The sequence below is a fragment of the Aythya fuligula genome, chromosome 3, assembly GCF_009819795.1.
Source record: "Aythya fuligula isolate bAytFul2 chromosome 3, bAytFul2.pri, whole genome shotgun sequence".
NCBI lineage: Eukaryota > Metazoa > Chordata > Aves > Anseriformes > Anatidae > Aythya > Aythya fuligula.
The window spans coordinates 29,369,692-29,396,292 of NC_045561.1; the positions used below are offsets into that span (position 1 = coordinate 29,369,692).

Below are 26,601 nucleotides of genomic sequence, written 5' to 3' on the forward strand. Positions count from 1 at the left end.
AACACAACCTTTTTTGAACAAATGCAAATAGCCTTATGACTTGCAATTCCAATTCTCATTATATAAGTTTTGGCAAACCTTTTAATAAATATGAAATAATAAATTTATTTTAATAAAAATACTTAATGAATATGAAAATCAAATCAGAGTCTGTAAAGCCTTTAACTGTAAAAATCATTAACTGCAGCCCAGCTTACCCCAACAGTCCATTTTACATTTGAGTTCTCTTCTCTGAAAGATATTCTAAGTTCCTTTGCTCGTAAAGGAGGAGTAACTGATCGCCCTGGAGATGCAGAGGGAGTTGCTAGGGGTGTGGTGCGAAGGCTGGATCTCAAAATAGACTGAGGAGTAAACCCAGGAAAACCAGGAGCAGCAGCAGATGTCACCAAAACTTTAGCTCTCTATGAAAAGATATAAAAATATTTATTTTAAAACTAGTTACATCTTTAAAAGAGAAGACTTCACTTGCAAAAACATTCATTTCAACTACAAACACAATTTGTAACAGCATAGAGGACAGAATTTAGCCTTTACAATGCTCTCTTTTTCCAAATGTATGAAAAGCATAATGATAAACAATCCTTTCTATGCCTCTTTTGCCTGTCTTTTTTCCCCATTTTTTCTTCTTGTTTAAAAAATGTAAACAAAATGTTATTTTTCAAATTAATTTCATGAAATTAAGCTGCAATGTCAGCTGTAAAAATACCAATTTATCTAGAGCATTCAGGTCTTCTTATTCCAGCTCATAAAAAAGATTTTTCAGAAATTAAAAGGTTTAAAAGTTAAGGATACTGAAAATAGCTTAACAATATGAACAAAACTTAGTAAAAAGTTTATAATTCAGAGTAACATCTATTTTGTTCAGGTAGGCAAAGGAAAAAAGAAACATCCCAAGAAGGTATGTCAAACGTTATTTTCTTACAAAATATGCAGTTTGATGGCAGTGAATGAAAATACAGTATATTGCTGTAGAAATTATTATTAGTTACTGCAACAAGCGATCACTGAATTTGACACAACACCTGCAGATAACCACAGCTGTTACTCACTTAACACTTAATAAACTGAAGTATATACATTCTTGCTTCTATATACACACAAGTCAGACAGAGCTATTAAGTGCTTAAATAATGAGATGATTATGCTGCAAACTGCACGTTAAGTACTTTGAGAAGTCCCATTTTAACTTTGTTCCACGGCAATGAAAACAAGCGTATTCCATGAGTTATTGGACAACGTGCATACTACAATTAAATCAGAATTAAATGTCCAATTTTAAATTTCCTTTTCAGGACTTACCAATGTACTGCTTCCAAAGGCACCGTATATATAATAACCACATGCAAATTAAAATTTGAAACCCATGTTGTTTGTGTTAAATACTGCGGTTTCATTTTAAAGCTTACAGGCTTTGGTTTGGTTCACCGGTTCTTACTGTTTTCTTAAAACACAAACCTTAACCACAAGAGGAGTCTCTAGTAAACCCAGTTCTGATGCTCTTGCAATTCTTTTTTGTGGGATGGAACCATGTATGTTTGATTTCAATGGGCTGGATGCCATGTATGAAGTAGAAGGTAGGCATGGTGACTGCCAGCTATCATCCTGTGCTAGAGAACATGAAGGAACAGGGCGAACCACCAAATCCAGCAATCTGTTAAGATACACAATTTAAAATAAGAAAGTAAGTTAATAAATGGAAATGAAATTATGTTGTGTTCAAAACAGCTGAGATGATACATAACTAAAATATACAATGGACAAAAAATATACGTATACATTACTGCAGCAGTGAGGGTATCAAGCCCAGGTCCAAGCTACAGGCTTTTTTTTTTTATTTTTATAAACTATTTGTTTACATTTTGTATTTTATTTCCTAAATTACTGCCTCTGAGGCAAGAGTAATCCAATTTTACATAAGTAGCGTAATTCTCATGTCAAAAGAATTAATCTGCATTTCAATGCTGGCACCAATTCAAATTCTCCACTTAGTTGCACCCTTATGTTGATTTTTGGTTTTCTGTCTATTGAACAATTTGAAAACAGAACACTCTGAAAACACAAGAACACGAGAAGCATCTTATTTCTCAAGATAATTTAAATGTAGTATTACTAACTATATTTAGTACCAACTAGTAATTCTGTAGGACAAAAATCAGTATTACTTATTTTCTACAGTATTAAGACAAAAGCCACATAAAATAATATTCCCTCCCCCTTATCTTTGGAACATTCTCTCTGTGGATCTACTTTACCTGGAACATTTTTGTGAAAATTTTGTAATTGGTGTCCCAATAAACGCCTCAGGCAACTCTGCATCAGGGAGAGGTTGATTCATTATGACTAGTGGTTCTGTAACTCTAGGACTGGAATTAAAAGGAAAATATGATTGACTTTCATTCACCTGCAGTACAAAACATATGGTGAAATAAACTAGAATTCTGGTATCACCTACAAGAAAATCATTATTATTAGTATTACTACTAGACCCTTTTTGTTGTTTGTAATTCTACCTATTTCTAAGTTAAAAAGCTGAAACAAAAACAGAAACCAGACACAAAGTGGTAAGAGTGGTACTTGATCACACAATAGCATCTATCAAAATTTGTACGCAACAGTCTGATGGCAAAGCTTTAGTTTCAGTTATCTTAAATTCTGTAAACACATTTAACACCATAAAAATACGTATTTGCTTAAGTAAGATTATTAACAGAAAACTTTCTCAAAATATTATTTCTCGCATTTAATAATAATTACTCTACTTTGCATATGCAAAGCAGCCAAACAAAGCTTTATTCAAGGTCCGGTTTCTCAAACACCAAGAAAACAAAACACAAACATTTTTTTTAAAAATCTTTATCCAAACACCTATCTAAAGACTTAAGTTTGTTAAAACAATCCTTACCTATTGTTTTGTGCAAAACTGGTTTTCTGCTCATTTCCTACCCATACTTCTCCAATTTTGGACAACACATCACTGATGAAAGTTGCTCTTGTATGCACACTTTCTGCATTAGCTTTTTTTGCTACTGTCGATAATGGCTTTGGTCTTGATACTGTAAAGTAAGAGGGGAAAAAACATTAGCCTTATGTAATCCAAGTGGTGGTAAGTTGTCCATTACACTTTTCCCCCCAAAATTTACCTTCTCTTAAGACTGAAGAAGGCAAATGGTAAGGCTTGGCTCTCTCCATAGCCAGCTTCCTTTGAACTCTAGGAAGGATCTTGCCATATTGGTCTAATATAGAATTTCTGGTAACTGCTCTCTCTCTCAAGCGAGGATCACAATCATGCTGATAAATTAAAAGAGTAAAGGAAAAAGTTTATAAAAAGTTAACTAATTACAAAAAGTTCATTGTAATCTGTGCTATTCTAATTAGTGAATACATTTCCTCTAAAGACGCATTAAAATGCATCCACTGCATGTAACAGCAAGTTCTACCCAACAGCAAACACCAATTCTGCCTAATATTTTTAGCAAGCGGACGGAAGACTTCCAGAACAATGAGCCTACAACCTTAAGTTGAAGGAGTTCTGGCACTCTGTACAAACTTAATCTGCCACGCATGTTGTCACCTGCAATTCCCACTCTCAAATAGCTTACCAAAGAGTAACAATGGACCTTGGTTTTCTGAAAAACCAAGGGCTGAGATGTCCTTATATACAAGGCACCTGCAAATTATGTTAGACAAAATAATTTGAATATTCAAACAGGTAAGAAAAAGCTACCTATACACATCTTCCAGACAGGTAAGTTTTCAAATGCAGGACCTAGAACTTCCAATACCATCTAATAGATTTGATTCATTGCAAAATTAAGGTCCTGGAAAACATCATACGCATCACAGATTTGTAAGAGAAGTTCACATAGACACGTGAAATGTTGAGGTATTTTAAGAAACAGAAGGTAGATAAAAATTGATTTTTCTCATACTAGAGGTAAAATGGAAATTGTGGAATCACAGAGCTCATACTGTAACTGAGGAAGTTAAAAAAAATAATAAAATTTTACATCTGGATATGCATCCAGGCTGCTCTCAGAAAAATAAAGTTGCATGGAAGATGCAAGAGACGACATACAACATATTCTTCATTCCACAGAAAGGATCAAAGCAACTTCTAATAACCTATGTTATTAATATGTTAATATGCATATATTATGTTAATATGTATGTAACATACATATCTGAACAACTAAGTAGCAAGACTGGCTGATATTTACTGTAGTAGCAACATGCATACAAAAAACAGTTCAAACCAAACAAAGACCATGCCCTATAGCACCTCACAGTAATTTGCTCATATCCTTGAATACTTTACACTGAATTAACACTCTTGCAATCATACAGAATTCATTCATTAGTTTCTGGACCTGGAGTTCTTCAAGGGGTTAAAATCCCTTGATGTTGAATAAACAGTATTTAAGCTTACATATACACTGTGTACACACTATTTAAGCTTAAGCATTTTCTATATTCTTGCCTTATCCAGACCATTTACAGTGAAAGACACTTTTCTTTAGCAAAAGTGATTTGCTTTAGACTGTTAGGAATTAGGTAAAAATTTATTTTTGTAATGCAGGACTACAGTGAAATTTTAAATTTACAGCTTTATGTTACAAAAGGTAGATTCCTCAGATTCAGACTTTTAAGTGGAGTCAACCGGTCTGTAACAATTTATAAGTTCACAAAATAGCTCTGACTCGGTGAAAGATTTTGTTTAACCTTTAGGTTCAGCTGCAACTTAAGGTGTAGAAACTTATTCCTAGTATTTCAAAAGAATGGTATAAGAAACACTTAAACCATATTTGAACAATAAAAAACCAAGGTTTTTATGAAGTACCATCAAAAATAGTAATGCCTTAAAGAAACTTGCACCCCTGGACAGAACATTTATGCTTACCATAAGATTAACTTTCATTGACTGATTCAACTGTAGTGCTGGGATATAGTTGGCACGTTGCAGATGGTGAACTAAAAGAAATTCGTGATTTTGTACACCACCATTGGTCTGCAAAAACTTCTCCAAACACTCCTATGAGAAATAACACATTTCAGAAAACTATTATGATTCTGCCTCTTATCATTTCCAAAATGTAATTAAGACTTCTTTCTTGTCCACACTTACTTGTTCAGTGTCTGTGAAAGGGAGCTTCAGTAAATCTTGCATTAGTCCCATCTCCTGACAGATTTCATACATGTGTCTTAACAGCTCTTCTACATTTAACTTAGTGCTATGTTGCTGCAACAGACTCCAAGCCTCCACCATGCACCTGTTATTAATTTATAACATGTAAAGAGTATTAATCATATAATCCAAAAGATGTCTGAAAACTGTGTACTGAACACTTAAAGGGAACTGAAGTGACAGTGATTTACATCACTAGTTCTCCACCTTTCACCACACTTGAATACTAACATTGTGGCGTATATTTCTTTACCTATTGGACAACAACACAGTGAGAAAAAGCTGCACTTCACTACTGCTTGAGACTGATGGCTTCATCATCTGCATGTATTTGAGGGCTCGCCTATGCTCTCCTTGGCACATGAGCGATTGAATAATTCTCATATGTTGCCATGACACAGTTTTGATTGTAGCTGGATGAAACAGAAGGGCCAATGAATTCTGTAAAAGTTAGAAAATAGGTTTATTAAGATAGATAATAATCACTTCTGCAATAAAAGCACTCAAAAGCTTCCTAAATAATGGTGAAGGTGTATTAGATAATTTTAAATGACTAGTACTAATGAAATATTTGATACAGGAAATATAAATAAGAATGTTTAAGCATTTGCACACAAAAAAATGTTAGCCATCTAGAATTGTTTTAAAAGAACTTTAACTTGCACATTTCTAGGTTAATAAAAAGTAATATTCGTATACAGAAATTTGATAACTACATTATTGAATAGACAAGTTATTCTCCCAGATTATATTAACATAATGAAAAGCAAAGAACAAACTTCAGCACCAGAAAGAACATGAATAAGGTTCAAAAGTCACTTTTGCAATCTTCTGCCTTGAATCATACTATTATGATCACAGTTTTAGTATTTCAAATACCCAAAACACTGTTTTTGAGAAACTGTTCAACAGCTAAAAATGACTTAAACAAATGGCTTTGAAAATTTAAACAACAAGCATTATTCGTGTTGATTTCTTCTGTAATCAATTTCCCATCAAAGTAATAAAAACAAAATTTCAAATCATAATTTATTGCTGAAAGAATAGTAACAATATTACAATAGAGCTTCTGCTCCTTTATCAACTGTTAATGAGCTCAGCACCAATGAAAAAAAATCTTTTTAGTTTATAGCTTTGTACTGTAATGTATGCCTAATCAAACTGTAACATACTTACTTCATAATCACTGTGATCCAGAAGCCAAAAACCTTGAATAAGCCTAACGAGACCCCAGGGGATAGCAAAAACAGTTGGGAAGGAGTCAATGGAAGTTTCTGTTTTATTCGGAATGGAATGCATGATATCTAGCAGCAAGTAAATTGTCTGATATCAAGTATCTGATTAAGGCAAATATATTTCTGAGATTAAAAATTTATCCCATTATACTTAAAAAGATCGTAATGAATGAGAACGTAAGAGTATTAAAAAGCAGAAAAAGAGTAATGGATTAGTCTTGCCATTTAAAGCTATTATAAACCAAAGAAAGCCAAATACTGAACCATAAAATTGCATCCTGAGTACATAACCAGGAAGAAATTTCTGTAAGGTATTCAAAAAAAGTTAACTTTAGATATTTAAATATCTCAGTTTTAAACTCAGACCACTGTTTAGTCAGAAGAGCTACCAGATGGACATTCAAAACATTGAAACACTCAAGGCTTACAAATTCCCTGGTGTTGGTTTATTTCCTCATTTCCAGAGTATGCAAAACAAAGTAAATCCTTATGAAATGTATTAGCTCTCAATGAAAAAAATCTGAATTTAAAATGGCATGATTCTTTGGTAATGCCATTCTCTCTTTCTAACGTGTTTTTAGGAACATACTCTAAGTCAGCTGTAAGGTACAACAGCTTTTAAAACACGTGAACTCTCTTGGCTCCCCTCTCCGTTTGCTTAGGCAAGAAAGCAATTCTGTATATTTCAGCAGCTTAAATATTAAGTTTCTGCACATTGGCTTTTCCCTTCTGTTTATTATTCTGTGTGCCTGCACTTAGAACAGAACAAAAGCAATCGCTGTTAGCTGTGCTGGTGGGAAAAAAAAGGTACTGATAAGCTTCTGTTACATTTCCTTTTCCTCTGAAGCAGCACTTTTTGCGCATCATACTAGGAAACTGCCATTTACTACAGATACGGCTGCTTTAAAAAAATACATTTACGTTTCCAGAAAAACTGTTTTTCTTATTATCTTTAAAATTCTTTAGTACACCTGTTTGCTCATACCAGAAAAGACTTTGCAACAAAGCATAAAAAATCCACAGTACTGAGAAGTAAAACAATGCTTCTGATTACCACTTAATTCTGAACTGAATTTTTTCACACTTGCACTGTGTTTGAAGTGTAAATTAAAAAGTTCTATTAGGCACCCACATGACATTTAAGTACATTTATGTGCACATATTGAAAACAAAATAGAAATAAATAAAAAGGATACAATTGCATGTTTGTCATTTTCTTCAATGTTTTCTAACAAATAGAGATCCAGCAGTGCCTGAAATGAGAAATTTAAAGTTTAAGAAAACCAAAAAACTCCAATCATCTGTAAGTCGTTTGCTCTTGTTTGCTTTTTTGCTTTTTGTTTTTTAAAGGAGCATAACACTCACGTGTAAACTAACAGGTGGGTATCTCCCAGTTCCTCCTTCATCTCTCCGCCACAGTTTCTCAACTTGTTCTCCTAACTGGGAAACCATTCCATCAATCATCAAGCAGTCAGAATCCCATTTTCCTCTGGAACAAAAAGCAACAAGGATTTGGACAGAGTAAAACACTAATTCTGTTTCAGTTTAAGAAAAAAACAAACAAACAAACAAACAAAAAAAAACAGCCAACTCTTCTAAAGCAAAGAAAGAAGACATACATACAACGCTGTGAATATCACTTGAAATATACATGCAAATACGTGAGTCGTTTGAGAAATGTTCATTAAGTTCTATTCAATTATTATAGGAGTTGAAAATGAGAATCTTAAAAGTTGTTCTATTACACTAAAAACTGCAATGAGGCTGTTTCAGGCTGTGTTACTTACCATACTAAAGGAATTGTAAACAATGTTTTTTAAGTGCCAAAAATAATCATTCTTATACTAACAGAAGAAATTTAACAGCATCAAAACACCACAACTTCTTAAGAGCAATATAATACCTCTAATTGAGTGTTCCAATATAGTAACTGATACACAACTTAATGAAAATTTCACATTTTGTTTTCAGTATCTCACTTTTATTACTGAAAAATGAGGGTTGGAGTTAGATGATGTTTAAGGTCCCCAAGCCATTCTACAATACACTGTTATTTTCAGAAAGCTGGACATACAGGTAAATTTTTACCATCATAAGCAGCATTTATGTTTCTATAGACATACCATTACAGTTATGTATGTCTGAACTTTTTAAAATTACATTGTCCCATAGACCACCAGTCTTCTACTGACTGTTTCTGCCATTTAATTTCCCCAATGATCAAAAGCAAAAAAAAAAAAAAAAAGCAAAAAAAAAGTGATTTTTATCCAATAGCCAGTACTATGCTAGGTAAGTCAAAATTACTTGTAGCTGACAATCTTATTAAAGCACACAAATGTGTGCTTTACTTGTGAGTAGGAGACTTAGGCCAATACAATTATTACCATCTATTACCAGTCAGTAACAGAAATGTTTTTTTTTAATTTATTTTCAAAAACACGCTTTATTCTGTGTCCAAAATAATTGTTTTGTGAGTATTGTGTTTTGTGGTTGACATTTATAAAAAAAAAAATGACAAGAACAATAAACATAACTATTGCCTCATCATTTTCCCTTAAACTATAAAAAAAAAACAAGGACTGGTACTAAGCAGAAGTATACACACACATTTTAGCACAGGAAAGTAACCTCTGTATTCAACAGAACATGTGCATCACAGAATTGAGTATTGCTGACAAATGCATTAAGCACAGCAAATACAACTGTTGATATCAAAGCTATTCACTAACTTCTGAATTTTCAGTGGAAGTGTTCCAGAATTCTCTGGTAAACCTTACCTTGATAAACGCTCAAGTTTCTGTCGATGACCAGTATAATAGCTCTGAATCAGAGGATAATTGTAGAAAGGTCTAGACAAGTGCATATCATCATCTACAGGCAGTAAAGCAAGAGCAAGTTAAAGTAGTATTGTATTAAATTTAAACAGAAGGTCATAAAAGCTAAACATCAAGAAGCACATCAAGAAGCATAAGCAAGCCTTCAGCTTTGAAAGAAACTAACTTTGTTTCTGCCTTTACTAGAACAGAAGGCACAAGACAATTCCTTCTTGCCTCCACTGTCACTTGAAGTTTACCGTTGATGTAAAATTCAGAACATGTACTGTAACAGTAAAACCACCTATTAAAAAAATGTTTAAAATACTAGGTATTTCATGTTACTGATCCAAATTACCTCCCTAAAGTCAAAAGCTTATTGCTATTTTTAAAGAACACGCAGGAAAGAAACTGGCTGCATTATTCTACACAACACATTTGAAAAAACACTGAAATCTCTATTTCACCAACAGAACTTCAGCATATACTATCATGGAAACAACACTATTTGTTATTGATGAAACATTTACTAGACTATGGCTAAAAACATGTTTACAGGAATCACTGGACAGTTTCCTTGTTACAAACGAATTACAGTTGAAGCTTACCTAAACCCTCTGGTAGGAGACTGGATCGACAGAACCAGATGACTACTTGTGCATACAAAGAAATGAGGCTAGTTACCAGCTGCTTATTTGTCAAGTCTGTAACACCTTAAAAAAAAAAAAAAGAACAAACTTTTTTTAAACAAACTCCACAATACTAAGTGGAAAGCAGCAAAACAATGTGGTAGAAATCTCTGTATCACTTTCTCATTTGAAGAAAAAAAACAATCACAACAGAAAATAACTCTGCAAAGCAAGAGATTTACTAAAAGGTTAACATTAAAAAAAAATTAAAATAGAGTCTGAACTACTGAATACACTCTTAAGACATCTGTTTTCAATACAGCAGTGATTTTTAGTATGGCAAAGGAAAAGAGCTTTATTTTTTCAATATGCCACAAACAATTTATAATATAAAAAACTGCAGAAACTTAAGCAACTTTTCTTTTAGCAAGTTACTCATTTGTGCTTCCTTTATAATTTGTAATGCAGTATTTGTATTCAACTGAGTTGCTAGGTAAGAACTAAAGAGAATAATTTTAACCATTACCATATATAATTGTTGCAGTTTCAGTCTAGTTGCTTACAAAGCTTCTTGCTAAATGTAACCTCCCTTACTCACTTGCACGAAACTCCAGAACAAAGCATTTCCCTGAACAGATGCATATTAAGCAATAGTCACAATTTCTCACTAACAGCTCTTCTCCTACCTAAACTTGTCTTCTGAGCATCAAAACCAACAAAAATTCATGTTTCCACAACTACAACCCAAGTGTCACCCTGAATGAGAATATGAACTTCACAATAGAACATATGAAAGATTTAGTAATACTGTTACAAACCTTTTTCAGTAAGCTCTTGTGCTTCTGCTAGGAAACAATTCAAAACTGTGCTAAGGTTGCTCAAAACCAACTGGCAGTGCTGAAGAGACTGTATTGTTTGTGGGTCAATGAAGTTGCAGGAGCCATCAAACAGTGGAACACCTTTCCAAGAATAAATATTAAATCATTAGCCTATAGTGTAATTCCAAACAAGAGTTTCAAAGTACATTTAAAGTACTGTGTACAATATCATACAGAGTCAGATTATTTAATATGCTCAATTTCAAAGGATAATTTTATGATTGCAAAATGACTACAGTAATACTCACAGATTTGGTCAAATTCATCTTTTGTATAAATCACTTTGTTCCACGTCCACTCAAGAACAAACCGTAAACTAGCAGCAGAACTTGGCTGCTCTTTAAAAAACAAAAAGAACAAAAAGGAATGAATGAATGAACAACTTAAAACTCAAAAATATAAAACAAAGTCAACATAAGATGTATTACCTTCAGATGTCCAATGTTTAATGCACCCAGTCAGAAGTTCTAAAGAACTTGTCTGGACAGCAGCTGACAATACAGCTTCTAACTGCTCCTCCTAAATGCAACAGGCAAAATAAAATGATCGTCTTACACAGTTGCGATGTCTGAACCATCAATAATTAGTGTTTCTAAGTGTAAACTCATATAGACACCAAAAAGTCTTTTCATGCATACTCAACTAATTCCATATCCCTTTTCTTAATTCTAATCACAGTCTTGTTGGTTTGCGGAACACATTAACTTTTCCTCTGATATTTCAACTTACTAATTCTAACCTCTATTTGCATGCCTCTGCATTATAGTCTTAATTTACTGAGCTCCAATTAACTATTTTTGGTAACATCCTCTGCTAATATCCATTACGCATTTTGTGCATGTAAGTTTTGCATCAGGAATGCATTAATATGCAATGTTTGCACTAGAAGCAGTGAAGCTAAGGTCAAGCTGCTTTCTAGACTGGAAAGACATGAGGCAGCTTCAACATCAGAACATTAAGCTATAATTTTCTAAAATCATAGAAACAAAGTGAACTGTAAATTTTAATAGATTTAGATTTTATTTTAAACTGTTCAAAAAGTGCATTATAACGTAGTGGGATTCATTTAGGAGGGTAACAACTATGCACAGAAATAAAATATTAAAGGGTAGTTTACTGCAGCTGGTGCTCTGATACTTCAAGCGAAACGATCCTTCATATCATTTTACTGAATTTACTCTTTGTTTGTGTTTTTGTTATTCATTTCTTTAGAACACAGTCAAAACTATGCTTCTCTTCTAGGTAAAATCATTATGATCAAAGCAATCTCTGCAAGTCAGAATAAACATGGGACATTTCCATCTTTTTCTTGGAATTGTTTCAGACAAGGAAACAACAAAGAATTCTTACGGTGGTACAGAAAACTCTAAACCAAGCTTCTTGACCATAATCCTGAAATTTGTCTTAACTAATAACCAAAAGAAATCCCTGCTCAAATCCACAAGTCTCTGAGTGATATTTTCACAATCAAACAATGATTAAAAAAATCCCCAACTTATTTCCAATTTATAGTTGACATCAAAGCATCAATTTTGAATTTAAGACTATGCATCATGCTTGCAAAATAAGCAGTCTAATGGCCAGGCCAACTTGACAAGAAATTTCCTTCAGCTGTCAGACTGTTTAAAATTGTTTCTTGTCCCAACATACTTCCCCAAATCCAGTGAAGAATCCAAGAGACTAGTACATGAGGGCAGTAGGAGGACTGCTCTCCCCTGCCTGTTTATCACAACAGCTCCCTTTCTCATGAAACACTTTAGACGACAGAACGGTTGGTGTACTGCAAATGGAAAATCTATGAAAGAGGGGGCTGCAAATACTGCAGTGGGATAAAGCAGATAAAAAGCAGTGGGTGTCAAGTTATCAGGTCTTAGAGTTTCCACAGCCCTGTCAGACAACACGAATCATAGAATACCCCGATTTGGAAGGGACCCATAAGGATCACAAAGTCCAACTCCTGGCACCGCACAGGTCTTCCTCCCACCCCTGATTTCTGATGAGCACTCACCTGACTCAGACTGGATGGCTGGACATCAACTAGTCTTGGAGACAACAAGCCAGCTATAAGACACCTATTGTAGCTATCACAAATGGCTTCACTTATTGAAGGACCAGATTTCTTCAAAAAATTCAAGGTCTGAAACATCAATCAAAAATTACAGATTAAAACATCATTGTAATTTAACCATGAAGATTCTAAATAATCATTGGAAAAAAAGAAAGTTTTGACAAACTACCCAGAAGGTTGCATCAGTAACATGCTTTAGTGATCTAAGTATTACTATGTAGTCTTAAAGACGGAAGCCAAACTAAGTTACAATTTATAAAAATCCTGTTCAACTCAAATCAGCCCTTACAGTATTTTATCTAGGTATTTTCTAGCTTCTTTAGGTTGACCTTTCCTTTTCCTTAATCACTGCAGCAAAATACATCCTATACAAATGAAAACTAACACATTTTTAAACCACATTTTGGAAGATCCTTTCCGTAGTTGTTTGTGCTGAAGCTGATCAAGCAGTTCTGTGGGATGGTGTTCTTTAGTTCTTAAATATTTACTTGTGTTCAATGAGATATGTAACTACTTATGTTGGAAATGCTTAGCTAGCTGAAAAAAATGACTTGTTACAATTTGTGTGGTGGCTCAGAAGTTATTACTTGTCCAAGTTTGGAAGGAAAAAAAAAGACATTTCATCTTAACTTTTTTTTCTTCTCATCACAGATTAAAACCCTGACTGTACAATGTATCAATCAAGAAGCAACAGCTTTCCCTGACTTCTACAGGATTGTTGTTCTTGTTCTTAAGAACAACTTTCTTTTCCTTTCTGGACATCCAATCCTTCATCATGCTCACAAGTAGTCAATGGTAGTTTTCAGTCCCCACAGTGGACCTAAAACATAACCATTTGCTTAAAACTGGCAGGATGCAGCTGCAATTCTTTGAGTGGGTGGGCAGAATAACCACAAAATGGCCTGATGGTGGAAACAGTGCAATAGAAAACACTTCTTGACATTCTCAATGAAGATAAAATAAAAGATCACCTCCTTCTGGAAGCCAGTGCAAGTCATGTGAACAACTCCAGAGTTCAGCAAGCACGTACCATCTGCAGAAACAAAGAATGTTTGTTAGAATTCTATACTCTCACCATTTCCTTACAGCCAGTTTACATTTTTAACACAGAAATGTATCTGGAAATATGTGAGTACCCCCCGTTTTTTTTGCTTTTTTTTTTTTTTTGCCAGTTCATTTACAAACATTTAAAAATATCATTACTGCACATATACTTTTTATCTCTAGTGTTATTGAGGTTGAAGACCTTCAGCTTAAAGTAATGTGATTTTATAACCATCACTAATTCACTGGCTATGTTATATAAGCACAGAAACCCCACAATGTCTCTGGCGTGTTTCATAATATTAAGTACCTTGCTGGTACAGCATAATCACACGTTGGATTTATGTGTGTTTTTTTTTTGTTGTTGATTTTTAAGTGACAAACGTTGAACAAGAGAACCAGTAAATGACATTTGACCTCAATTCTTAAACTTATCCTTATTAAAAACAGTGAAATACCTACCAAAGTTATAGGTACTTGGATTAAAAAACTGCTCAGGCGGTGGATAAGAAGGAGGAACTCCACGACTTAAACTCCGCTCGTGTACCAGAATATCCAAAATGCGGTTTGGAGAAGTCATACTTATTACAGTATCCAATGACCATAAGGCAAAATAGGGGCAATTATAAAGGAATTCTTCTGGCCTTTAAGGAAGCAAATATATAATTTCAATACCAACATTCAAATTAAGTTATTTGTAAGGACACTGAAAACAACTTAATAAAAATCTACCTTAGTGAATCTGGCATTTGAGCATGATACCAGCGATTAATGTCAAATACACCCAAATAAGTAGATGGCTTTCCCTGACCATATGTATTCACTTGCCAGCTGAAGATTGATACACTGGTGTCAGGAGATATTACTGTAAAAGACAAGAAATTGTGTCTCAGTAGTAGAAAATATTATATTTTTGATATTTTTAAAGCATCACTTTCCATTTCATTTTAATTCTTCTGTTTCACTCATGACAGACAACACCTACTAAGAATAAAAAAATTGGTAGGATAGCATATCTCTCTGTGATAGATTAGTCATACTGCTCGTTTGCAGTTTCCTCGTTTTTTTTTTGCTCTTTGCAAATACTGCAAAGACCAGCATTGTGCTTTAATAAACAATGTCCAAATTACTTTTTAAGTTTTAAAAATGGCTAAGTTTTAAAAATGCAAGTTTTAAAAATGGCTATGTCAAATATTTTTCTAAAAAAGAAATGCACAATTTCTGACTTTACGCAATTTACTCAATACCAGATCTCTTCATTGCACTGTCCATTTCCATCTTTAAATGTAACTTAAGCATCCCATTTTTCTTTTTAGATAAGCCAAACAGGCTATTCTATACAGATATTTAACTTTCAGACCGTGGGTACAGAACATTCATTGTTCACATTCCAAAACCATTCCTTTTGGAATAACCAAACATGGACATCACAACAAACCTTCATTAATGCTATCCTCTCTGTCTACATGGTTGCGAAATTTCTCTACAGTCTGACAGCTGAGTAATTTAGTATTGCTGCTCTGTCCTCTCAAGGGAAAGGCTCCACCTGTGAGATCTAAACTGTACCTTTCATCACAATATTCAAAGCCCTGGGGAAGAATAAGAGAAGAGAGAAAAGGTCATTTTGAAATGAAAACAAACATTATACCTAAATCAACTGTACGTATCTAAATGTAATACAGATGTGATGATGTGTATTTCCCCCTAGATTATTTCCAATAGTAAATACAAATTACATCTGATCTGCAAGCAAATTTTAAAAAAAGTAAAATCATAGTGGGTAAAATTGATAATACTTTCCCTGTTTTCAAAGCACAGCATTTCTCTAACATTATTCAATTCTAAAAATGTTTTGCAGAATTTCTTCCAAACAAGGGTTTGTTACGGATCAAAATACGTATCTACAAATAGATTCCTAAAATAATGCAATACAGATGCAAACAAAGCTCTTTGCTCCATGTCTTGATTACAGAACCCATGAAATCAGAGAAGTAATGGCATCACAGCAGCTGAAATTCTTTATTTATTATTAATATTAAGATATTAACTGTAAGCACACCAGAGATACAGTGATAACAGAGATATTAACTATAAGCACACCACTAGAGTGAACACACATCCCTCTGGAGTACCTATGAGAAATTTCTTACTGATTAACAATCTTCTATCAGGCCATATAAGCTTCTACTAGCTCCTCCTCTGATCTTGTCAGACTAATGGATTAAATATTCCTTGGTTCCTTCACCAAGCACAGCCAACAGCAGAAGAGGAAAACAGAGACAAAATGGGGTAGACATGAACAACACATCTAGGATCACAAATTACTTCAGAATGGGCAAACTACTTAGACATATTCAGAGGTTCAACACAGTCCTGCTGCCGTTTCTGATAGCATCATTTTCTACAGTAAGCAGTAACTGAAATACTGCCTTTCCAAATGCAGCATTGGTTCAAACTGTCTGCCATGAAACACATCAATTTGCGTATTGTGGACAAGCAACAGCTCCACAACCTCAAAACAAAAAAACACCACCACAAATAAATAAGGAATGCCGAAACACAAAAACAACCCTAAAACCTAAACAAACAAACCAATCCCAAAATCAATTCTACCCCAGTTTCCTAAGCTTTAAGAACTCTGAAATGAGCTGGAACAAAACAATACAGTCTCACATGGCACATCTAATTCATCTAGCCTCAGAAGAGGCCAATTTTCTCTCTGAAGAAATACTACAAAGAAATATCAAGACTGTCTTAAAAAAAAAAGTCTTTCATTACTACAGAGAAAAATGCTGAAGTTTACCCTGAAGTATGCACAGTCCATTCTATCAAGTAACTTCAGAAATACCAGACACACATAGACAGATGAGAAAAATATAAAAGGTCCCCCTGAAAAACCAGCACAAAGCCTAATTGAATCTCACTTCTATTATGGAGGGAAACTATCCAAACAATTTTTAATAAAATGCCTTCCTGAAAAAAAAAAAAAAAAAAAAAAAAAAAAGTCCACCATTCCTAAAGTTTGTTTCATCAAATAAACTGCTAAAACCAAATAAACCTGCTAGAGATGAATTTTAACTGCTGGACAATTCTGCTGGTTGGAAGGGCCCTCTGGAGGTCATCTGGTCCAAATCCCTGATCAAGCAGGGCCACCTGGAGGCAACTGGAGGACAGAACTGTGAGTGGTAACCAGAAAGTGCTGCTAAATGAATCCAACTGCATTAAAGAATTATCATTGTGCTTAGGCCCAAGTCCTTTTCATACCGTTCCACATATGTATCTGGATGTTTTAAAGGAAACTGCTATTCAAGAAGTCCAGATGATTTTGATTATAGCTTTTCCACATCATTTAAGAAGCCAACCTATGCAGCCAGGTTAAAAAGTACTACTCCCTTTGACTTGAGATTTCAGATCTTGAGGCGTAAGGAAAAGGATCAAAAGGTCTCAGATCTTTTAGTTTATGAAATTATAATTATTTTAACTCAGCACAGAAAAATATCACTGAATATGTGGATACCTCTCCTACTTGACATTGAGTAACTTCATGAAGGCCAGTTCCTCACCAACTTGGGAGGGGGGGGGGGGGGGTAGAAGTCAAACAATTCCTGCCCTAGAAAACTCCTGACGCATAACAGCGCATGCTAATTTTTCCATCGAGGAAAGCAAATCTATGTTAAGCAATATAGGAAACTGATATAGGAAAGAAATCTTTCATGCTCCTATAAACTCAACTCAATGGCCAAAGGCCAATAGTATTTTTCTGTTTACTCAAAGTTCACCTGGCAAATTGGAACAATTTTTATACCTTCTGCCCCTGAACACGAACAGGAAATTTGATTCAGACAGCTGCGTAGGCATATTTAAGTATTAAGACCTTCAGAAACCCACTGAGAGCTCTAGTACTGGCTAAAGTGACACTACACGTTTCCCTCATGTCAACTGCAGAGCACACCTCCTTGTCCTGACATGTCTCAATCTTTTTTAATTTGTTGACAGTATGTGTTATCACGTCTTGGTATGAAGCTGTATGTGTAAGTGGCTCATATGGAAGCTAGCTGAAGAAGTCAGATATCTTTTCTCCCCAGCATGTCCAGCTGTTTAATTCTCTCTTCAATCATCTTGTAAGATTGGTCCCAGTTTCACATGTCCACAACACTTATGGGAAGCAGAAACAGCACAGGGGTAGAATATCTCAAATCCAGAGAACAGTACCTGATACCTCTTAGAAGAATATGAATGAATTACGTGTTGCAAGGTCTGTAGAAGGTTAAATGTCTTAAATTCTTTGACTACACCACAGTTCTCTGGGGTCAAAAGCACGTTATGTTATCACACTGCCTTTTTTTTTTTTTTTTTTTTAAAGTATTAACTGGAATTGCTACTGAATCCATTTTTAAAATCTGCTGAACTTCTGAGCTAAAAATTGACACTTGTCATGTCTAATTCAGACAAATAAGGTGACTAAGACAAAAAACTGCTCAATAGTAAAAGGACCCACATTCTAACATTAAAGCATTGAGATAGAACTTGGTTACCACAAGAGTGATGGACGTAGACGTTTTTTTTTTTCCAAAGAAGCACATGCAACATGGTACAACCTCTGCCACTGCCAAGACTGAAGTTAAAAATAACATTTAAAAGAGTATAAAGAACAAAGTAGTACAAAAAAATGGAAATAGAAAAAGATTAAAGAAGCTTTGTCCTATCAACTTGCCAAAGTTCTTAGAGCAGTGCAAGAAACACAGAAGTGAACTGTAGCAAAAGCCCTTTTAAAAACTAAAAACCCAGTAAGGGTGTGCTGTTCCTCTAAAGCAAAGTATATTAATATCGTAACAACAAAAAACACACACAAAAATAAAGAGATGGTATCCATATTTAGAACCTAGTGAATCACTTGGAGATATAAATATCTTACCAGCGTGATAGGTAATGCTTTTTAAAGAAACACCACCATTCCCAATCACCTAAATTTAACCTATTCAAAAAGCAACATTTACAAATGAGGAAGGAGCTTTGCTGTATATAAGGAAAAAGGTCAGAATTTATACTCAAATTTTTGCCTTTGTTCTAAAACATCAAAGGGCACAGTCCCTATAAAAACAAGAGTACCATGACATAAGAATCATAACTGTTGAGGATATTCAATTAAAAAAAAAAAAAAAACAAAAAACCACCAGAATAGGAGGAAAGAATTGCTCCAAGTAAGAGGACTTGACTTAAAGGAATTTTGGAAGAGATTCAAGCATACAGAATTATGTTTTGCTAGAGACAGTCATCAAACAGATTAATCTTATTTATATCTGTTAGATTTAACCAGCATCGGTATCCAATACCTCACCCATATTTTAAACACATTATTTTTGGAGCCAGTTTTAACAATTCACGTATACTCTTTTGACCAAATCATACCACTGCTTACTGTATTCACATATTCTGCTGGCTTTAAGAATAGATTTAACAGGAAAGCCAATCAAGATGTATAAAGGATCTTAATAGCTACTATGCTTCAGGATCAATACTTAAGACACTATAGATGCATTCTCTTTACAGTCTGGCTGACAAAATACAAAAGAAAAACAACAATATAAAACAAAAGATCAGGAAAGAAAGATACACAACTGTATTTTTAAAAAGGGTTACAGACAGAGAAGCTTATTCAAGTCTGCAGTTTGGCTAAACAAACAAAGCTACTCAAAGCCCTTCTTCTGTTACTACACCCCATTAATTTGATGTTTTGGTTAAGGATAATTTTATTTGTAAAACCTGTTTTCTGTTTGGAAATTGAGTTTACAGGAGCTCTTAGCAAATGAATCTAGTTTGAACACATGACATCAGAGTTTAAAATCATATGACTTGTTTTCAAAATGCCTGGACAAAGGTCATGACCAAGAGGAATAAGCTGAAGATGATTGTTTCAGTCAGCTCTGAATTTTGATGGTGTTACCCTGCCAACTTAATTGATCCTCCCCTTAGAGAAGATTACTGTTGTCATATTTTCACATACACACATATCTTACCTCATACATGACTTGTCCTGATGCCAAGCGTTTTCTGTCACCAAACGCTAACTGCAGCAGATGTAAACTCAAAACATCACCTTCACTGAAAAAGGTACAAATGATGAAATTTGATTAGAAAGTTGTTTTATAGTCCTCGTTGTCATTTTTATCAGACCTAGACCAAAGTTTTCTTAATAGTGTGCTCTGGCAGAAAAGAAAAACACCACTTCCCTAAACATGACAATAGGTCACATTTAGCTGCTAAAACATAAAGGAGGAAATTTGGACACTAATAGCTCCACAGCAGTAAATGCTAACCATGTAATTTGAAAGCTTCAATATGTTGTATATACTAAAATATGTTGGAAATAGTTCTTCACAGCAAAGAGTTCTCAAGCCAAACTGCTTTCAATTTAAACTTTAAAAGATTGCAACTCTGTGAACAGCTGAGTTGACAAAATAGCTGACTAATGGTGAAAGAGGGAGATCTCTCCTTTCCCCTATCACAAAATTTCAGTCTCTCTCTTGCATATACTGCACCCTTGCACACACTGGTTTGCTTCATTAGCCCAGCAGGAAACCATTTACTTTTCTGCTGAACAGGGATGGTATTCTGCCAGATGAGCTGAACTAACTCATGGAGGTTCCAAAGAATGCTAAAACTGGCAGACGGTCATCAGCAATACTGTGATTCTCCTCCTTTAGGGACAGCAGGCTGTTGTACCGGCACATTTAGTGTTCTAGATTTGCAGCCTAAACTGCTTTTAATACCACACTGTGAGTATCAAACAAATCATAAAGCAGTCATCAAGGAACAAAAGGAAATAATTATGCATGCAAGCACAAAAATATAGCCACTACTGTTTCACCTTCTTTCTGAAACTCTGAGCAAAGTAGGAACTGCATGAACCCAAGGCTTCCAGAGAACTCTCTAAAAATACAGACACACAATTCTACAACAGCAATTTCAATAAATGCAAGAAACATCAACAGTCAAAACTAAGAGAAAGTATGTAAAGAAAATGACAGATATACTAGTGCTCAAATATAATGGCATTACACTCCTAGTGAAATCCCAAACTCAAGAAAAAGACTACAACATGATAGTCAATGTTTATTCATTCTCATCGACTGACTTCTCAGAGGTTTCAAACTACAAATGAAAGAAGAAATTTATTCTATAATAAAAGGATTTCTGAGGTCATCATTATTTTAACTAGTAGTTCCGTCTTCACATTTGTTAAAAACTATAAGAACGGCATTGTAAGCTTAACACCTTCTGTACTTGAGAAAACACCCTGGATATTTAAACAAAGTGAGCATATTTTAACTTAATTCAGTGAAATATAGAATATATACTTTAATTTACCTTTCTTGGGTAGATTGAACAGCCCACAAGTAGCAACAATTGCGAGGATCATTTTCAGGTTCCTGGAAAGTAACAGCATATACAGGAATCCTTCCTCCTTCAAGTTGAGAGTGGTACCTACAGGTTTAAAGAAGAAAAATAAGGGAGGTAAGTCTATCGGCCAAGTTTGCAGAAGAGTAGAAGCATCTTCTCAGAAGAGTACCCACATGCTTACTCTCATACTTGCATCTTGAACAAGTGATTCAAGGAAGTGACCACTTTTCAAGGACTACTCAAGAGGTAAGGAGATTGTCTATCAAATGTAATAACCTGTGTTTACTACCTTTGCATAAGATAATTCAAACTAGTTTCTCCCAAACAATTACTTAATTGCTGGGCAAGAGACGATTCCTACTTTTGTATCTTACTTAAATATAGAACTTAAAGTTCCTTTTAACAAATTCAAAACAGTGCCAAACAGAAGTAGCTTCTTGTTTCTTTACTTGGACTATGCAGAAAAGCATTCTTCTTCCAGACTTGTGAATTTTATATGTAACTTCATAATCTATTCTTGCTAACTAGTTATTTCACCACTGTCTATTTACGTATCCAATAATTTCTGGTTAGTCACTGCAGATTTATTTAAGTGAATCCCTTTCTAAATCTGGCCAAGTATTTCAAGAGAGATTCCTCTTTGAAATTATCCCTTAACTTCTCTATCACCCATAAATTTATGGGTCCCTTTTTCTAGTCTCCAAGCATTCTAAGCAAACTTTCATTCGCATGCATCCTTTTCTTGATAGAGGCCAATCGCCTGTATCAGAGAAGGCTGAAACATAGAAAGAAAGAAATATTAGATCACAGGTCAGCTATTGATTTTTCGTGTCTCAATAGTCTCACCCTAGACTCTTTAGAGAATATTGTAACAAAAAAAAATTATTATTAACATATTTCAGCCTTGCAATTTATGCCCTACTTGCAGTAACTAGTTCTGAAAAATGCACTGTCTTAGAAAAATCAGCTCTGTCACATCTTAATGGCCTAACATAACCCAAACAAGAATGCTTTCCACAATTCCTCAATCCAGAGGCACAATAAGTAAAACAAACGTAGGCCACTGGGGAGAAGGTGGTCAACTTATCCCATGTATGAATTCGTAGTTCAAAAGAGATTTTCTAAGCATTCCAGGATTATTCTAAAGAATTTCAGTCCCTGAAAAAAGTTTCTTTAATTTAACATATTTCCTTAAGTCAAGAATTGAGCTCTTTGAACCCTCCTGCAAGCATACAAGCCTACTTACTCCTTCTTCAAAGTTTTCATATTCCATAGTGACAGGTAGCCATCTGAAAAACCCACAGCAAGCAGATTGCTTCTGCTTATGTAGCACAGGGTTGTTATTGCTGTTCCTGATGGATTTTGTACTTGAAAACAGAGATGTCGCCCCTCTCTGGTTACAGCTTCTCTTCTTTGTGGAACTTCAGCAGGAATTCCAGTGACAACTTCTAGGTCTACACACATACAAAAAAAAAAATCATGATAAAAGAATGTGTTATTTCACTTAGCATGCATGTTAAACACTGACATGACAACACCGATAATCTAGTTTTACCATCCAAAGCCAAATATCCATTTATGCAACAGTAATTTGCTACTGTCATTTCTTTGAATACATATGAACTCTAACGTGATTGAAATTCTCACTTGTATTTCAAAATCTGGTAGAAGTGTAACCAGAAAGAATTTTTTCTTGACTTCCGTACATCAGGAGCATGGGTCTTATGATGAAGCTCTCTGAAGGACATCAACTCCTGAAGCTACTGTTGTAATAATGGAACAGCATACGAAAACTGAATAGGTAAATCAGGTATTTCATTCGTGCAAATGCATGACTTTTGGTAAGTTGGATTTAATCTTAAAAATATGCCTACAACTTGCCCCCATGTTAGTTAATAGAAGCAAAATATCATTCCCAATAAAAAGAGCGCTTCTGACAACTTCCCATCAGACAGCTGCACTGGCTCAGATAGTAAAGTTCCTATACCTCACTGGCAAGAATTGGTGACATAGTGATCTTGGTGAAAGACGGTGGGCATTTTAACTTTAGAAAGAGCATTACGCCACTCCCATCTTTAACCAGTTCAGGACTTCATGATACCAAACCACTGTCTGCAATCAGTAGTCTGTATGCTAGTATATTCAAAATTGGATCTATATTATTTACTTAAAAGACATAAGCTTTCTTACATTTAAAATGGGTGTTTCAAGTTGAAAAAAAAAATGCAAGCTTACCAGATGCTTCTACTTCATTCTGACTACAAGATAAATCATCCAAACAAAGATCAACCAGAAGTATATGTCCAACATCTGTAACCACTGCTGCCACTCCAAAGAGCCATCGCAGACTCTGGTGTAGGTGCTGAGTGCTCACACTGGCTCCTCCATGATTAATTATGGGTTCTATACCAGTTACCTACAGGAAAAGCATAAGTTAACATTTAACCTGTCTGACAAGCTAAACAAAAATCATTCAACAAGGAAACCAAAATTAGGGCATCAGAAACACTCACTATGGCATAAATGCACAATACTTGAAAGCAAAGCATTGTTTTCAATTATTTCAATTAAAAAAAAATCAGTCCTGTACTAAAATCTGCTACTGCCTCTCATTTACTGTATTTCCTACAGTTATTTAATTGAATAAACTCCAACTTACATGGTACACTCCATTATTACAGCTTACCAACTTCTCTTTCCTACTTAGAAATAACTAAGGAATTTTTTAAAATTAATTACAGAAGAAACTTTACTGCATTTAACAGCCTTACATAAGGCAAAAATCTAGTTCTCCCAGTGCTCACAGCCTATCAGCACTGGGATATAGTCTATGCCTTCATAGTTGACATCAGAAGTCAACATGGACTGACCAAAGGGAATCAACATGATAAACTTCTGTGACGAAATGACTATACCAGTTAACAACGGGAGAGCAGTGGATATTGTCTGCCTGGACTTCTGTAAGGCCTTTGACACTGTCTACTGTAGGATCTTCGCAGACAAACAGTTGTTACATGGGCTGGGCGAGCAGACAGTGAGGCAGATCAAAAACCAGCTGAAGGGCTGAGCCCAGAGGGTGGTGACCCATGGCACAACATCGAGTTGGAGGCCAGTATCAAGTGGTATACCTCACAGGTCAACAGTGGGCCCAGCCCTGTTAAACATCTTCAGGGATCTGTTGATCCCTGAAGGAGTATTGGCACAGGTTGCCCAGAGAGGTTGTAGTCTCCTTCCTTGGAGATCTTCAAAAGCCATCTGGCTGCTGTAAGGCAGTCTGCATGCTGTTTTACTTTAAAATGAAGACACTTCACAGCACCTGCAACACCTCCTGGGACAGCACTCACTGCTATACCAGAGATACAAACACCTGAAAACTCCTGCAGCAAAGCTATACAAGGAAAGAACGTAGGCTGTCATTTAGCTTCTTGCAAAATACAACAGAATGAAAACAGGAAGCTTTATGTCAACAACGTCACATCAAACTGAAAGAAGTGTCCATCACAAGGTAGTCTCTTCCTATATATTTTTTCTCTTCCTATATATTTTTTCCAGTGTTGGAAAAACTAACTAAACCCTGAAGCCTCAAAGTCTTCTCCTCTCCCATATTTGTTATGACCACAGTGCCCAACAATCCACTACAGAATTTACCTTTCAGCTGTCACAACACTTCTAATCATAGAAGTATCTGCAGCTATTTACATACCTGCATTTTGTTTCATTTTCCTGTGAATCAAATTAAATCTCCAATCTTCTCTGCTACTCAAAGCAGTACCAAAAGCATTTTGAGTATTCAAATTTTTTGCTGTGCATCTTGATGACTGTGATGAGGAGAGCACAAGTACAGTACACACCTCACTGCAGCACTACCCAACGTTCAGGTGTTACTTCTAATTTTTTTTTGACCATTATTGTCATTGTACTACTGGCTCCAAATGAATCTTCAACTTTTGCAAAAAATATTTCTGGGTTCTAACACATCAATTTTCTATGTAAAAGCTCCTGAAACAGCACATTTTTCCACTGTTCTCTGCACTGTCTTCATATCCTCCTAGCCCAATGCCAGCTCATTCTGGGAATGAACAAAGACAACTCCTCTCAGCTCACTGAATCTCAATGCTACCCTTCTGCCTCACACAAACCAGGAAAATTTGTGAAAATACTATTCAATAGTTCTGAAACATGCAAGCACTGTAAAACAATTTAATGTTTTAGTTCAAATTTGCTTTTACTGGAACCTAATTCAAATAGGATTGCAGTAACATTTTTAATTTTTCTGCTACATTTTGCATGGATGTCCAGAAGCAATTAGAGATGCTCGCTCCCACAAAAAAGGCATTTTTTTTTTTCTAAGTTTACAAGTTTTTTGAATCCTTTCCTTTCTGAACGGCCAATCTACTCTTGCACTAAAAGTCAGCTGTACAGTCACTATAACTACGCTGTATGGATACATCAATGGGTGAACACCTCAGACCAGAGTTACTGTAAGCTAGTTAACCTCTGTATCTGGCTACAGAAGATATACCCACAGTAAAAACAGTCCGTAAATTAACGTGCTCATTAAAGCCATAAAAAAGCAACAACTCAAACTGCAGAAAGTGATACTAAGAATAGATTTGCATTTTACTTTTAAAAATAATCAGTGTGGAAGAACCATTTAGGCAGATTAAATCAGGTTATACATTACATACGTGCCGGTATGAATTACAGAATAATGAAATCCAAAACAAATGGAGAGTAGTCAAGTGCAAGCTTTATCTACTTGTTTCTGCTTACCTTTGCTCCTACACACAACGTAAGAACTTTATGCTCCAATTAGTAGTACCTGTGCCCTGTCTATGTTGATGTAATTAATCTAATAGCAACAAGATAGGAACCAAAGTGAAAGCAACAGACCAAACATGCTTGTAATCAAAAACATTTAGGGCAGAACAGCAAAAATTCAGATAAGCTTTGGCTTTATCCCAAAATTCATAACCGTTATCACAAAACAGCCAACTTCCCCCTGCAAGATTCCTCACATCTTCTCCTGAACAGTTTGCTGTGCCACAGCAAAACTCCTTCCTACAACTGATAGTTGTAACTATATTCAAATGACTTCCATACACACAGATTAAATATGTGACAATGATCCTTCTTAACCTATTTTCATTTTTCTATTCCCAGCTCATTCTATTTAGATGTAAGATATAAAACTTCAACTTGAAATGTCTAAATCATTCACTGCACAACAGCTATGGAAGTCTGAGATACTTTAAAGACAGTACTTCTGACAGAAATTAACCACTTAGGAAACATGTACTACAGATACTTCAAAGCACTTTTTTCTTTTTCAATCTGACGAGGAAAAAAAA

The 26,601-nt window shown here is 34.9% G+C and overlaps 1 protein-coding gene across 1 annotated transcript in view; it reads right to left on the reverse strand.

The window, feature by feature from the left end:
- The window catches only part of AHCTF1 (AT-hook containing transcription factor 1), a 45,704-nt gene that overhangs the window by 11,167 nt on the left and 7,936 nt on the right, over positions 1-26,601 (reverse strand). Inside the window, exons 4-28 of the mRNA XM_032184704.1 lie at positions 23,486-23,666; positions 22,497-22,704; positions 21,218-21,334; positions 19,867-19,951; positions 15,288-15,438; positions 14,582-14,714; positions 14,312-14,493; positions 13,777-13,838; positions 12,746-12,874; positions 11,166-11,256; positions 10,986-11,075; positions 10,678-10,818; positions 9,839-9,943; positions 9,195-9,288; positions 7,783-7,906; positions 7,614-7,670; positions 6,359-6,505; positions 5,436-5,623; positions 5,123-5,267; positions 4,898-5,029; positions 3,141-3,288; positions 2,903-3,053; positions 2,253-2,363; positions 1,456-1,651; positions 198-401 (exon numbers count right to left, since the gene is read on the reverse strand). Coding sequence (XP_032040595.1) covers positions 198-401; positions 1,456-1,651; positions 2,253-2,363; positions 2,903-3,053; positions 3,141-3,288; positions 4,898-5,029; positions 5,123-5,267; positions 5,436-5,623; positions 6,359-6,505; positions 7,614-7,670; positions 7,783-7,906; positions 9,195-9,288; positions 9,839-9,943; positions 10,678-10,818; positions 10,986-11,075; positions 11,166-11,256; positions 12,746-12,874; positions 13,777-13,838; positions 14,312-14,493; positions 14,582-14,714; positions 15,288-15,438; positions 19,867-19,951; positions 21,218-21,334; positions 22,497-22,704; positions 23,486-23,666 — 3,372 coding nt within the window. The remainder of the gene's footprint in view (positions 1-197; positions 402-1,455; positions 1,652-2,252; positions 2,364-2,902; positions 3,054-3,140; positions 3,289-4,897; positions 5,030-5,122; positions 5,268-5,435; positions 5,624-6,358; positions 6,506-7,613; positions 7,671-7,782; positions 7,907-9,194; positions 9,289-9,838; positions 9,944-10,677; positions 10,819-10,985; positions 11,076-11,165; positions 11,257-12,745; positions 12,875-13,776; positions 13,839-14,311; positions 14,494-14,581; positions 14,715-15,287; positions 15,439-19,866; positions 19,952-21,217; positions 21,335-22,496; positions 22,705-23,485; positions 23,667-26,601) is intronic.